Raw genomic sequence first — 16,593 nt, forward strand, 5'->3', positions numbered from 1 at the left:
CAGAGCGTATCAAACACAACATAAAAGTGATAAAGTTTACAAAATATCAACCAAAATTCTTTTTTAATTACTTTGAATTTGAATCTATATGGATTATATTTTACAGAATCAATTCTTGTCCTAACAATTGCTCTGGTCATGGGAAGTGTACAACTAGTATTTCTGTTCCAAGTCAAGTGTACTGTGAATGTGATAAATACTGGAAGGGTGAAGCTTGTGATATTCCTTACTGTAAAGCCAACTGTGGCAGTCCGGATCATGGTTACTGCGACCTAACAGGAGAAAAATTGTGTGTCTGCAATGATAGTTGGCAAGGTAAGCTTGTGTGGTGTGATGGCTTTTGAAACATTGATTCATATGTCTAATAAGATTAAAAGAAATCCTACACTCATGTGTTTTGTTACAGTTTGCACATCCAAATCTCATGTATTTTATTTTTAGAATTTTCAGATGAACAGTGGACTTCTTGGTAAGTTTGTTTCTTTCCAACTAGAGTTGGTAAAGATTTTGTCTACACCCTGTTTTGAGAATCTGCAGAGATTCTAAAAAAAGGCGACCTTTTTAAATTGCGGGTTTGTGATCAGTATGATCTTCTGTAATTTTTTGTTGAATCCTGAAAGATTTGATGACTTGACTGAATTTAAGGCAGGTTGCTTTCCAGTCTGGCTTGTAATGGCTAATAGTATACTGCAGAAATGCTTGTCTTCCATGGTACTGCAGGATGTTAAACTTATGTCATAGGAAAGACTGACCTCTTGTGGCTATTTTTAAAAGAACAGATTATTTTTTTAAAGAATTTAAGATTTCATTAAGGTTTAGTGTTAAGGATTTCAGCTGCTTATTGCAAAAGTAAGATTCCTGGGGCGAATTTCTAAACAGTTTTTATAAGTATCTGTGATTAAATATTAATTTTAGACTACATTGAACAGTTTTAGCTTACTTAAATATTTGGCTATAAAATCATAAATTTTGTCATTGTGGAATTGAATGAAGAGGAACATCTAGTTATCCATATACTTACCTATCTAGAGCTTACTTTGTGCTAAATTGTATTTACATGTTGAGAGCTTGCTTTGTGTGCATGCTAGTCCTATTGATTGAGGTAGCGTTGACTCAAGAAGTAATCCGAAGTCAAACGGTCACATGTTGTTACAGTACAGGGTAGCAACAGTAGGTCCTGTCAGACCTAAGTAAAAACCAAAGAGAACGTGCTCCTTATATGGTTGTAGTCATCTTCCTTTAGATGACTTTAAAAAAAAAAGTCACTAAGTATGCTGAGTACTTGTTTAGAGGAATTATTTTAGGCTTTGTATGAATTATGCCCATCTTAAACCCATGTTATCTCATTAGAAAAATTAGTTACTCTAACAGAAAACCAGTGATTTCTTATTGAACTGAATTTGATTACCTATTATGATTATGACAGAGACAGATTTCTCTAAGTTCTTTAATTATAGGAGCATGTATTTTATCAAGTGGCTATTTTAATACTTTGTGACCTTTCTTCTCCTAAAAAGTACCCCAGTACACCTTTTTTTTTTTTCATTTTAGTCTTGAGACTAAAATAATGTCTTTTTCTATGGAGAGAATGGTACGTCAGGAATATATTTAAATTTATTTAAGTTAAGGTCTGAGAAATAGAAGTATAGCTCACATACACTGTTTTTCAAAGCGGTCTTCAACTGCTCTCAGTCTCCATCTCATTTCAGCAGTCTTGGAAGCACAGGAGGAATGCATTTGTATACTATTCTCTGTGAACATCTCTGTCCTTTTTTATTCTTTCTTTATTTTTTTTTTTACTAGCCCTTCTTTAAAATGCTTTATTTTCTGGGAGTTTATAGTATCTGACTCAAACGTTACCTTTCATTTTTTTAGGTTTTGTTGGCCTTTCACATTTTATTAATCTTGTCAGTAGTGCCTCAAGTCAAAGAAAATTCCTGACTCTTACGTATGTCTATAAGCAATTGGAAATGGGGTAGCAAATACTGGGTATGTTCACTTTTAAAGCAAAGTGATAATATGAATAATTCCATATATATACTCACAGAAACATGTATGTATTTTTATACATACCTTTTTTATAAATATAACATGTATGGAAATCAGACACATTTTTATACTACTATTCTTAATAGTTAAAGAATTGATCTCTGGACTGATGTGAATGTGTTGAGGGCAGAGTGGTTGGTAGAAGTGATGTGCTGCTTTCCCGACAGATGGTGTGCAGCTTGGTTTCTTTGAGTTTCAGACCTGATCCTTGATTTTGTATTTAAGGAAGTGTAGCTCAAAGTAGCTGGAATTATTACCGGAAGTGTTAGGGGGAAAATGATGTTTCTATTTCAGATATGTAGAATGGGGAGGAATCATTGAGGGGAAAATGAGAAAGAGAAATTTGTTTCTAGGGCATCTGGGGAATGATCAAAGAACTTGAGATAGTTAAAAATGAGAGCTGAGGAGGCAATCTATGAGATTCAAAATCTGGCAGGTTTTTGTAATGCGTTATTTGGAATTGGATTCTTTGGGTTAAAAATAACAGATTATTGGTACCTCCATTATATTTTATCCTTTTATGTTGGTTTATTTTACTTTATTTGGTTCGATGCTAGTATACAAAAAAAAATAAGTGTTGCTTTCTAGAAACCGAGATTTTATTAAAGAGGACAAATGCGGAGGGGAAGCCCAGCTTTATGTTAAGTTTTGGATTCCCTTCCTAACATTTCTGTAATGCTTGTCCCACCAAGTCTCCATGTCTCCTTTTCTAATTTAGTTTTTTATGGGCACCTCCGAAGACTTCTGCTCACCCATCACCTGTACTTTTTCCTCCCTTAACTTTCTCTTCTTTCTTCCTTAATCATCTTCTATCATCTTTTTATACTGTTTGAGGAATTTTTCCAAATTACACAGGAGTTTGTTTTAATAGTAGATGGTACCATCAGTGTCAACTGTCTCCTCTTTCTGTAGAAAGCACTTAGAAAACCCAAAAGCTGAAATAGTAAAGAATAAAGAAAATACAAAGTAGCATGTTGAAAAGCACACAAGTTCGTTGTATAATGTGTTATTTTGTCATAATATATGGTTGTCAAAGATGACATATACATAGTAAATAGATTATTTAAAGTGTAGGGGCCTCTGTGGGCTCATCTGCTTCTGTGATGATTTTCACTTAATAAAATTATTTAAGTTCTAATAAGTCACAGGAGGGGAAAAGGCAACTTTAAAAAGCAATTTTCTTTACAATGGCTTCCAAACATTGAGACAGAGGAATTTTTAAAAGACATCAAAATCATGATACAACAAGTTGAGTTTGTGTTCACATGTGGAGAATGCAGTAGAACATTAATTTTCAAAGCAGTCTCCAAGTTGTAGTGTCTCTCCCCTCCCCCCAGGCCATCAATTCCCTAATTAGAGTGGCTCCAGGTTTCTGTCTTTTACATAAATTAAACAAAATCTGAATCCCTGGAAGTCTTTGATTATAAGCAGAAACAGTTCTGGCTTACTTGAGCAGAAAGGGCACTTATTGGAAAGTGTGGCAGAGACCATTGTCTCCCAGAGTTTATTCTTCCCTCGTTTTTAGCGGGTGGCCTTCCAGCTATGTACCACATTTCTCAGCCTTCCTTGCAGCTAGTATGGCTGTTGTACTAAGTTCAGGTTCATAGGACACGAGTGGAAGTGCTGTGTGGAACTTTTAGATCACTGAGATCTTTCCAAATGGTGGTAGATGGCAGTAACTCCAGTAACCAGTATTACTTGCCCATTTGCCTCCAGAATGTTTCATTAGGGAGAAATTAACTTCCAGCTTATTTAAGCAACTTAGTTTTGGTTCTCCTAACCTGTACCCTAACGAAATACAGAAGGATCCCCAGTAGCTCTGAAGAGAGATGAAAGGCTGGGAGAACCTTGGTCGGAAGGGGTCAGGTACAACAGAAAGATGGGTGAGTAGGTTCACAGCCACCCGAAAGCCACAGGAGTGTTTGATTAGAATATTCACGCCACTGGCCCTGGGATCGCACCACTGGGCCTGGGATCGCGCCACTGGGCCTGGGATCGCGCCACTGGCCCTGGGATCGCGCCACTGGGCCTGGGATCGCGCCACTGGGCCTGGGATCGCGCCACTGGGCCTGGGATCGCGCCACTGGCCCTGGGATCGCGCCACTGGCCCTGGGATCGCGCCACTGGGCCTGGGATCGCACCACTGGCACCCTGGGCATACTACACGCTTCAGGCGTGGCTGGAAAGAATTCTGAATGATTCCTCCATCTTTGTATCACTTGTGAGGATTCCAAGTCCTGCTTAGTAGCATCTGTTTGGCTGAGGTCTTACTCATACCTTGGCTGCCTAGAGATACATAAATAGAGAATTTAACTTTTCTGATTTATGTAGTGGGAAGGGATCCTGTTTCTGAACGGAATTCACACAAGAGAGATTTTCCCAAACAGGAAGGGGGTTGAAATAATTGGAGTCTCTCAAACAAATATAAAATCCCAATAAAATATTTAAAAGTATAGATGTTGCTTTAATGGACAAGGAATGGGGCAAGTAGTTCTCTTATATCTACTCAGAAAAACTTTGCAATGTGGAATAGATGGTGGGAGTAGACAGGTTAAAAAAATAAACCCGTAGGTTTTAGTGTCTGATTTTTTTTCTTAATCCATTACACAAGACATTTCCCCCTATTTTATAGAAATGAAAAATAAGTCACTGTCTTTATATACAAGACCATTACTTAACCATTTAAAAATTGTTCCTGTGATGTTCCTGTCCTCTTCTAGAATGTCCTGCCTAATCCTATTGTTTAATCCTTTTAAATGTCTTCAGGATATTCTTGATGTTTTCAGTATTTCAGTTCAGTTCAGACATGATTCTCAAGGATTGGAGTTTGTTGTTTTAAGCCCTTAAATTGATTAAAAGGTAATATCTAAATATATAAATCAGAGAATTTGATAGTTTTATATAGTGCCTCTGATTCTTTATTTAAACTCATACTTTATTTGAACTTATTTCAGTTTCTTTCATGCCTCTTTGTCCCTTACTATTTCATGGCCTTTCTTATTTCTGAATTTCATCCTGGAATACCTTACCCTATTAATATTCTAAGACCAGGTTGGATCCTCTTGTTTTATGCTTTTATAGGACCCTACCTTTTTAATTTATAGCCTTCATCACATTTATGTATGTGTGATTTTTAATTTTTTCTTATTGGAGTATAAGCTTCATAAAGTGAAGAATGATTATGTTTTGATCATCTTTGTGTCCCCAGTACATATTATAGTGCTTGACGTGTAGTAGGCATTCACGTTTTTTGTTGTTGCTGAATGAATTATTATTATTATCTTTAATATAAATTTTACTTAGTTAACATACAGTGCAATATTGGTTTCTGGAGTTGAATAAATGAATTAGACGTGTATTAGTTTGCTAGTTTAATGATATATAGACATTCAAGTATAAATGTTTCGGAAGATAAGTACTATAGTAAGTTATGTTATATACTTAATTTATAAGAAATAATTTTAAATATTGAGAAAAACAACTGATTTTGAGCATGTGGTTCTTGGATTCTTTGTTTTGTATTTATTGCAATCCTTTGGTTTTAGATTTTAACATTTACCAACAGGTGGCAGTATTGACTACCAGAACATACACTTAATCTCTATGACTTCAAGTTGTAAAAACTTGATAATTTTGTTTTAGAAAAATATAAAATGTTTTAATTTAAACTCATGAATATTTTATCCTGAAGTGTTTTTTTTCCCTGGGTTAGTCATATAACGTACTAGGACATGCTTAGTTACTTTACTGTGTAACTACACATCAGGGTTTAGTTTGCACCTTGAAGAAATTCACTGGATAAATTACATTTTCCTTTTTATATTTAATAACAATAAACATGGTCTCTCTATTTAACTATAATGACAGGTAATATACTAAATTAAATTCTTTTCTTTTAGTTCATCCTTCCCACTAGTAACATCAGCAGATCTGACTTTTTGCAAGTCAACAAAATTAAGTTTTTATTCTTAACCTACTTGAATAATTGACTGTTTAAAATTAGCATTGAAAATGTATGTGTATATATATATATATATACAGACATAAATATAACAAGATTTATTAACTAATTCATTCATTTATGTAACAAAATTTTTTGAGCATCTACCAAGTGCTAGTCACTATTCTATGCCTTTCGGATACATCGTGGAATAAAGAAGTCCAGGATCCTTGTGTAGCTTACTTACATTCAAGCTGGGAGAGACAGATCCTAGACAATAAACATAATATACATGTTATAAGTATAGTATATTAGAAAGGGATAAGTGCCATGGAAAAAATAAAGTAGAGCTGAGAAAGATGGATAGATCTTGGGATGGGAGTTACAATTTAAAATAGAGTGGTCAGCTTAGGCCTTATTGAGAAGGTGACATTTGTGCAAGGACTTGGTACAAATGAGGGAATTAGCTATGTGGTAACTTAGGAGAAGAATATTTCAGGCAGTTGGAACAGTCAGTACAAAGGCCTTAAGGTAGAAACATGCCCATTGTGTTTGAGGACCAGCCAAAAGGCCAGTGTGCCTGGAATTGAATTACTGATGGGAGATTAGTCAGTTAGAAGCTCAGAGAAGTTACAGAACAGGGGAGAGGATTGAGGATATGGGGTTAAGGGGTTGTTGGAGCAATGGAGGTATGTGAAGAATGGAACCAGATCAGCTAAGCTTTAGCATTGGGTACCATTGTAAGGATTTTTGACTTTTACCCTAAGTGAAATGGGGAGCCATTGAAAAATTTTGAGTAGAAGATTGATATAATCTGACTTAGTTTTAAGGTTCCTGTTGGCTTCTAATTGAGAAGACTGGAAGCATAGTACCAGTGAAGACGTTACTGCTATAATTATAATCCAGATGAGAGGTGATAGTAGTGTGGGCAGGCAGTGGAGGGGAAAAGAATGGCTTGAGTGATAAATGGAACTTTTAAGCAGGGTTAGTAAGATTTGCTCATGCATTGGATATGGAAGAGGGTGAGAGAAAGAAAAGAGTCAAAATGACTTTGAGATATTTTTAGACCACAGAGTAAGATGGAGTTGTTATCAACTGGTAAGAAGAAGAGTTTAGGAAGAAAATTAGTTTGATTTTGGTATGTGAAGTTTGAGATGTCTTTTAGACATCTAGGAGGAGATGTTGAAGAGACAGTTGGGACTTAGTGGAGGAGGTCTGTACTGTAGCTATAAATTTGGGCCTTAAAAATGTTAAATTGGAAACTATTGATGGCACTTAAAGCCATGAAATCAGGTGAGATCACCAGGAAAGTGAGTGTAGAGAGAAAATAGAACAGACTGAGCTGTGAGTCACAACACAATTCACGGGATATTGTGCTAGACATACGAGTTCCTTCCTTATAGAAGCTTACCTGATGTTGAAATACTTACAAGCACTTATATTGGTGTCTCTGACTTAGATAAGTAGAATAAACAAATCCTGCTCTCAATCCTAGCTAACTCTGTATCTATCATTTTCAACTAATCAGAACCAAAGTCCATAAAGCTTTGTTTTAAACCTCCCATGACTCAAAATAATACATTGGAAAATATTTTCTTTGCTAAAAGGACAGTTCCTTTCTATATTATAATTGCATCATTGACCTAAACTGAGAGAACCAAGTATTCTTGGAACAGAACAGTGTAATGATTACCACTCACACAGTTCATTGTTCTATAAAACTAAAATATTGTCAAAACAGCTGTGAACATTTAAAATACACTAAAATTCATGCCTGGCCTTTGGAGTTTAATGGGCCTAGAAAATGTTTAGAATGCTTTGGATACTGAAACAAAATCAGATTTTTCAATGATGTTAGAAGATGACTCTTACACTCTTATACCTTGTTTTGCCTTTTATTTGGAGAACTTCGGATTCAGTATACATACTAAGTCATAAAATTATTTCTGGAATGATTACAATAAGTCACATACACCTCTCTTAAAATCTCCCTTCTCAGCATATTTTTCCCTTTTCTATTAGCAATCCAATTTCTTTTTGGGAAATTTCCTTTCACTTAGTGAGAGTAGTCTTGATGGGATGATAAATCCAGATACCTACCTGCCTATTCTAAACTTGATTTTTAGCCTCATTTTGAAGTTCTCTCAATTTCTCCAATAATTCCAATTTTTTCCTTAAGGTAGCCAAAATTAGTTTCTGTGCCTTACAACGAAAGAAATCTAGCTGATACACTATACCAGAGATACTATTAGAAGGCGTAAATGTGTGTGGTGTGTGTGTGTGTGTGTGTGTGTGTGTATGTATTATATATTTCTGTTATTAGATTTAATTAAAATACCAAAAATTGTATTTGCAATACAGGGATATTGACAGAAATTTGGCTTAACAGTCTGCATTTGGTACAGTTCAAAGTTAGCATTTATTTAGTGTTTTTAATTGAGAACTGAAAAAAGAAAATAAATACAATTTGGCCCTTTAAATCTATACCACATTAGTAGTAAAATATTTTTTTCATGATGACTTAGATTAAATATGAATTAAAAGTATGAGCTAAAACTATATCAGGAAGTCCAAAATTCTAGAGAAAGATTAATTTTTCCCCTGGAAATCCCTTACTCGACTGGAGACCTTTTTGGTTTCTTTTCTTGCTTTAAATGATACAGAGAGTATCAGAGTAGTTCTTGTTTTTAGAAATCAAAGCCTGCTGTTAAGTTATTAATCAGTAAGAAACAATTCATGTCCCTCCTTGTTGGGGGAGATCAGATTTTACTGCTGGGTTTTCCTTTCTGCATCTTTGTACATAGCAATTACAGGTTTTCTAGTAACATTGAAAATTTGTATATAAATCTATTCATAATTTTGGGACCTTTGGGGAATTTCTGTTTCACTCATCGGAAAACTTTAAATTTTTATCTTTATATGGAGGCAGAGTTATTTTATAAATTTCATTTGTGTAAAACAAATATATTTTTTAATATTGATTTCCATTATAAAATCAGAGATAGATTCCTTTAGAAAAAAGTTTTCCAGTGCAAAATAATTAGAATACTTTGGAAAGGAAGAAATGTAATTTAGTTAAAAAAACTTTGCAGTTCTTTCTTTCTTCTAGGTTTTATCTTTGCAATTTTTTCTCAATTTGATTTCCCTGCGATTAGGGGAGCTTTTTTTTTTTTTTTTTTGAGAGAGAGTGGGGTTGAGGTGGGAAGGGCAGAGGGAGGATCTCGGTCAGACTCCCTGCCCAGTGTGGAGCCTGATGCAGGGCTCATCTTGAGGCCCTGATTTCATGCCCTTAGGTCATGGTCTGAGCCAAAATCAAGAGTTGGATGCCTAACCGAATGAGCCATCCAGGTGCCCCTGGGATTACAGGAATTTTTTACTTGTAATTTTCCTTTTTTCTTTGACATGTGTACTTGTAATATCTCATGACACTAGGCTTTATTAACATAGATGGCCTCAAGTATACTTAGTTTTCTTATATATGAAATGAGGGGATTGACTTAATAGTAAGAATAGGATGACTCTAAGGGAACTTTTGTTATACTATTGATTATTAAGCATAATCTCATTTATCTGCTCAGAATCCTGTGCTCTTCTAGGTATAATCTGAAGCTTGAAGAAGTAACTTGTCCAAGGTTTCATATCTAATAAGTCAGAAAGCTAGGCTTACTTCATAGCTCATACTTTTAATCTTTTATAGCTCTAAGGTTTTTTCCATTCATTCATTAAGTATATAGTGAGGCCACTCATATAGGGATTGTACGCCATGTTAGGACTTTTCATTTTGTTTGAAGTGTGATGGAACACCACTGAAAGATTTTGAGTAGGAGAATGATAGGAGTGAATTTATATTTTTAATCACTCTGGTTGCATGGTGGAGAGTTGAATGTGATGAGAAGGGAACCAGAAAGGAAATAAGGAAACCAGTTTGGAGACTGTTGTTCCAAATAGTCCAGATGAGTGCATGGTGGCTTGGAATAGAGTGGTAGTTGTAAAGGAAGGAATTGGTGGTTGGTGTCTAGTAGAAAGTGACAAAATTTAAAGATGTTTATAATTGGTAAGGTACAGACACTCAGACACCAGCCAGTCAAAGTGGATGCTGGCCTTAGGACTGGAGCAAGGTCCTGGATGAGCCATGCTGTGCCAGGCATCACGCCTTTAGCTGTTGATTGGAAAGGTTTGGATTATCTCAGGAAGGGGCCAGGGGAACTGGGTGGGAAGGCCAGGTACTTGAGGCAGCACCTACTTACATTGAAACCTTTCCATATTTTAATAATCAGAAAGGCTGTACGCCTGCATACCTAATGAATGTCTGTCCAGGATTTGTTGATGGATTGGATATGGAGTGTGGGGGAAAGACAGAACTCAGGAATAGCCCCATGGTCTTTGCCCTGAGCAGTGAAGTGAATGGGAGTGCCATTTACTGAGATGGTAAACACTGGTGAGGGAGCATATTTGAAAGGGAAGAGTTAAGATTTTAGTTTTGGACATGTTAAGTTTGAGATGATTATTAGACATCCAAGTGGAGATGTCATGTAGGTAGTTTGTCTTTTTTTTTTTTTTGAAGATTTTATTTATTTATTTGACAGAGGGAGACACAATGAGAGAGGGAACACAAGCAGGGGGAGGGGGAGAGGGAGAAGCAGGCTTCCCGCAGAGCAGGGAGCCCGATGCGGGGCTCAATCCCAGGACCCTGAGATCACGATCTGAGCTGAAGGCAGATGCTTAACCGACTGAGCCACCCAGGCGCCCGGGTAGTTTGTCTTTGAATCTGGAACTCAAGAGGGATTGTGGGGCTGGAGATACAGATTTGGGAGGGATCAGAGTATAATTCTACTCTCTATGATTGTAGAATAGCCTTTTCCCCTCAAAAATCTCTCAGCAGCTTTTACTAATGCCTAAAGTTACAGCATTAGAAATTCATTTATGCTCTTTGGATTATTAAATGACACATAACGTGTGGAAAAGGAAGCATATTAAATCTTTATGAAATCCCCACTGTAATGTGAATTTGTTTATTACATCCTTTTCAAGACAGCTGAGGTCTGCATACCTTGAGGAGTTTCCCACATTGATAGAGAGAAGTTATGCAGGGAGAGTAAATGCAGAGATGTTGCGTAAGGGGCCACATTAGGAAATGGTAGATAGAGGAGTTTTCATGGATATTCTTTTATAAAAAGGGAGTCTTCGGGTGCCTAGGTGACTCTGTTAGTTAAGGATCCGACTCTTGATTTCAGCTCAGGTCATGATCTCAGGGTCATGAGATTGAGCCCTGCCCAGAGTGCAACCTGCTTAATTTTCTCTGTCTTCCTCTTCCTCTGCCCCTCCCCACCCTCAAAAAATAAACAAAAAACAAAAAGGGAGTCTTGGAGGGCCTTGAATGTAGATATCAATATTAGATTTTTAATGGATGGTGAAGCCTTTGTGTATAGTGTGTTCTTTGTAGTTGCTTGTGTTTTAAATTAATATTCAGTTTATGAAATTACATTTTTTTAAAGATTTCATTTATTTATTTGAGAAGAGAGAATGAGCAGGGGGAGAGAGACAGGTAGACTCCCCACTGAGCAGGGAATCTGATGTGGGACTGGATCCCAGGACCCAAGATCATGACCTGAGCTGAAGTCAGATGCTTAACTGACTGAGCCACCCGGGCACCCTATAAAATGACATTTTTAATTATTTTAGTTATAGAATGCAGAAAGCTACAAATTAAGATATCTAATTTTCCTTAAACTTTAAGCCATATTCATAAATCTCATCCTATTTATAAACTTACTCATTTAGAACAAAATAAAGACAATCTATAGAGTTTGGCTATAGACCATTCCTTCTAATAATTGCTAGAAGTTAGTATAAGATACAGTAGCAACAAAGATAAGAAGAATTTTGACTGCTGTTTTGTGTAGAAAATCAGATATTTTAGATTACTGAGTAAAATTTAAAAAACCTCTAGAATCCTGTTTTTCTGTATTAATAACAATTGTAAATAAATTAATAAATGTCGTTATAAGTGTTAGTTTCTTGATGTCTTAAAACAATACACATTTATTAATCTTTTTCCATTCTGAGATAAGAAGTGGGAAGTCTATTTCACTGGGCTAAAATCTCAGGGCTTGCAGGGTCACACTCCTTCTGGAGGCTCTAGGAAAATATCTGTATCCTTGACTTTTCCAGCTCCTAGAGCTGCAGTTCCTACGACTTTTCCCTTCCTCCATCTTCAAAGCTTACAGCACAGCTAACTTCAGTGGTCATATTGCTTTCTTCTTCTGTAATCAGATCTCCCTCTCTTGTAAGGACATTTGTAGTTATATTTGGAGCCTGCCTGGATAATCCAGGATAAACTTCCCAGCTTGATTCCTAATTTAGTCATTCCTTCAAAGTTCCTTTTGCCAGATAAGGTAACATTACACAGGTTCCAGTGATTAGGGCCTAGATTTCTTGGGATGGGAGGGCATTATTTAGCCTACCACAAACCTGCTCTGAAATACTTTGCTTTAGCAAAAGAACAGATTTCATAAACATATTACTGCTTTAAATATAGTTCTGACTCTCAAGAGTTTTACATGCTATTAATTCTCTATCAAGCTCTTTGTCAGGTAATACCCAGGTATTATTTGACTGCTCCTGACTCTGTGCCTTTAGGTGGTAGACTGTTTTTAAGTTTTTATTTAGAAAGTTTTAAATTTATGGAAAAGTTGCAAGAATAAGAATAGTGCAAAGAATATCCAAGTACCCTTTACCCAGCTTCACCTGTTGTTAACATATTACCCTATTTGCTTTATTATTCCTGACTTACATGATTTAAAATAAATCTACACTTCCTTTTTAAGAAAACCAAGATACAAACATTCATACCAATGGATATATTACTTATATATAACATCCATATGATCTCATTTCTCTTCAGTTTAATTAGAAATTGGTATACTTTGTAGGCCACATGATCTATGTTGCAAGTATTCAACTCTACTAGTACAAAAGCAGTCATAGATGATACTTAAATGAATGAGCATGCTGTGTTCTAATAAAATTTTGTTTACAAAAACAGATAGTGGGCTGGAGTTTGCTCATGGGTTGTTGTTTGCCAACCTGAATTAAATGAATTGTAAGTGATTTAGAATTGGAATTAAAAAAATTTTTTTGACAACAGTACATTCCTTAAATTTCTTCATTTACCAAGGAAAAGTTCAGAGTCTTTTCACTCAGTAACATTTTCTGTATCTGATTTAAAGATTATGTCATTATCAAAGAGATAATCTAGAATGCTACCTAGTTTGTACCTGAAAAATACACTCATAGCATGTAAGCATTGAAAAGGACTTTGAAGATAAATGAATGAATGAATGGGTGAGTGAACAAATAAACAAATGGAAACTGTATAGGTTAATGTTTCTCACATCAGGGTCTGTTTGGAAGTTTTAAAATGTTGTGATTCAAGATTATCTAAAACTTTTTTTTTTAAAGAGATTATTTTTTTAATTATGTTATGTTAATCACCATACATTACATCAGTTTTTGATGTAGTGTTCCATGATTCGTTGTTTGTATAACACCCAGTGCTCCATGCAGAACATGCCCTCTTTAATACCCATCACCAGGCTAACCCATATCCCCACCCCCCTCCCCTCTAGAACCCTCAGTTTGTTTTTCAGAGTCCATAGTCTCTCATGGTTCATCTCCCCCGCCGATATCCCCCCTTCTTCATTTTTCCCTTCCTACTATCTTCTTATTTTTTTTTTTTACATATAATATATTATTTGTTTTAGAGGTACAGGTCTGTGATTCAACAGTCTTGCACAATTCACAGCACTCACCATAGCACATACCCTCCCCAGTGTCTTTCACCCAGTCACCCCATCCCTCCCACCCCTCCACCACTCCAGCAACACTCAGTTTGTTTCCTGAGATTAAGAATTCCTCATATGAGTGAGGTCATATGATACATGTCTTTCTCTGATTGATTTATTTCCCTCAGCATAACACCCTCCGGTTCTATCCACGTCTTTGCAAATGGCAAGATCTCATTTCTTTTGATGGCTGCATAATATTCCATTGTATATATGTATCACATCTTCTTTATCCATTCATCTGTCAATGGACATTTTGGCTCTTTCCATAGTTTTGCTATTGTGGACATTGCTGCCACAAACATCGGGATGCACGTACCCCTTCAGATCACTACATTTCTGTCTTTGGGGTAAATACCTAGTAGTGCAATTGCTGGGTCATATGGTAGCTCTGTTTTCAGCTTTTTGAGGAACCTCCACACTGTTTTCCAGAGTGGTTGCACCAGCTTGCATTCCCACCAACAGTGTAGGAGGGTTCCCCTTTCTCACATCCCCGCCAACATCTGTCCTTTCCTGACTTGTTAATTTTAGCCATTCTGACTGGTGTGAGGTGGTATCTCATTGAGGTTTTGATTTGGATTTCCCTGATGCCAAGCGATGTTGAGCACTTTTTCATGTTTCTGTTGGCCATTTGGATGTCTTCTTCGGAAAAATGTCTGCATGTCTTGATTGGATTATTTGTTCTTTGGGTGTTGAGTTTGGTAAGTTCTTTATAGATTTTGGATACTAGCCCTTTATCTGATATGTCATTTGCAAATATCTCCTCTCATTCTGTTGTCTTTTGGTTTTGTTGATTGTTTCTTTTGCTGTGCAAAAGCTTTTTTCTAGATGACGTCCCAATAGTTCATTTTTGTCCTTGCTTCCCTTGCCTTTGGCGATGTTTCTAGGAAGAAGTTGCTGCGGCTGAGGTCGAAGAGGTTGCTGCCTGAGTTCTCCTTTAGGATTTTCATGGACTCCTGTGTCACATTTAGGTCTTTCATCCATTTTGGGTCTATTTTTGTGTGTGGTATAAGGAGATGGTCCAGTTTCATTCTTCTGCATGTGGCTGTCCAGTTTTCCCAACACCATTTGTTGAAAAGACTGTCTTCTTTGCTTTGGAAATTCTTTCCTGCTTTGTCAAAGATTAGTTGACCATAGAGTTGAGGGTCCATTTCTGGGCTCTCGATTCTGTTCCATTGATCTATGTGTCAGTTTTTGTGCCAGTACCATACTGTCTTGATGATGACAGCTTTGTAATAGAGCTGGAAGTCCGGAATTGTGATGCCGCCAGCTTTGCTTCTCTTTTTCAACATTCCTCTGGCTATTCGGGGTCTTTTCTGGTTCCATACAAGTTTTAGGATTATTTGTTCCATTTCTTTAAAAAAAGTTGATGGTATTTTGATAGGATTGCATTGAATGTGTAGATTGCTCTAGTTAGCATTGACACCCCACAATGTTTGTTCTTCCAATCCATGAGCATGGAACGTTTTTTCCATTTCTTTGTGTCTTCCTCAATTTCTTTCATGAGTATTTTATAGTTTTCTGAGTACAGATCCTTTGCCTCTTTGGTGAGATTTATTCCTAGGTATCTTAGGCTTTTAGGTACCATTGCAGATGGGATCGGCTCCTTAATTTCTCTGTCTTCTGTCTTGTTGGTGGTGTATAGGAATGCTACTGATTTCTGTGCATTGATTTTCTATCCTGCCACTTTACTGAATTCTTGTATGAGTTCTAGCAGTTTTGGGGTGGAGTTTTTTGGGTTTTCCACCTAAAGTATCATATCATCTGCAAATGTGAGAGTTTGACTTCTTCTTTGCCGATTTGGATGCCTTTGATTTCTTTCTGTTGTCTGATTGCTGTGGCTAGGACTTCTAGTACTATGTTGAATAGCAGTGGTGATAGTGGACATCCCTGCCGCGTTCCTGATTTCTTAATCTCAGGAAACAAACTGAGGGTTGCTAGAGTGGTGGGGGGTGGGAGGGATGAGGTGGCTAGGTGATAGACATTGGGGAGGGTATGTGCTATGGTGAGTGAATTGTGTAAGACTGTTGAATCACAGACCTGTGCCTCTGAAACAAATAATACATTATATGTTAAAAAAAGACAGTAGGAAGGGAAAAATGAAGGGGGGAAATCGGAGGGGGAGATGAACCATGAGAGACTATGGACTCTGAGAAACAAACTGAGGGTTCTAGAGGGAAGGGGACTGGGGGATGGGTTAGCCCGGTGATGGGTATTAAAGAGGGCACGTACTGCATGGAGCACTGGGTGTTATACGGAAACAATGAATCATGGAACACTACATCAAAAACTAATGATGTAATGTATGGTGATTAACATAACACAATAAAATAAAAAAAAGAAAAAGAAAGAAAAACAAGAACCATATGATCCTCTCAGTAGATGCAGAAAAAGCATTTGACAAAGTACAACATCCTTTCTTGATCAAACCTCTTCAGAGTATAGGGATAGAGGGTACATACCTCAATATCATAAAAGCCATCTATGAAAAACCCACAGCAAATATCATTCTCAATGGGGAAGAACTGAGAGCTTTCCCCCTAAGGTAAAACTTTTTGATATTAACAAATTTAAGCCAAGTGATTGATCTCATAATTGAGTAAAAATGTCACTAGATTGCAATGTCAGCATTTCTGTTGACTATCAATTTGGGACCACGTAATATCGCTTATTATAGGCTAAAAAGAATATTACTGAGGTGTTCTGATGCTTTTGTGACAAGTGAAGTTCAAATGATAATATGGCATATTATATGAATTT

At 36.5% G+C, this 16,593-nt stretch overlaps 1 protein-coding gene across 1 annotated transcript in view; it reads left to right on the forward strand.

The window, feature by feature from the left end:
- ATRNL1 (attractin like 1) overlaps positions 1–16,593 on the forward strand; it is an 891,320-nt gene that overhangs the window by 52,233 nt on the left and 822,494 nt on the right. Inside the window, 1 exon segment of the mRNA XM_027596871.2 lies at positions 107–315. Within this exon segment, the coding sequence (XP_027452672.2) occupies positions 107–315 (209 nt within the window).

This window comes from Zalophus californianus, chromosome 15 (genome assembly GCF_009762305.2).
Source record: "Zalophus californianus isolate mZalCal1 chromosome 15, mZalCal1.pri.v2, whole genome shotgun sequence".
Classification (NCBI taxonomy): domain Eukaryota; kingdom Metazoa; phylum Chordata; class Mammalia; order Carnivora; family Otariidae; genus Zalophus; species Zalophus californianus.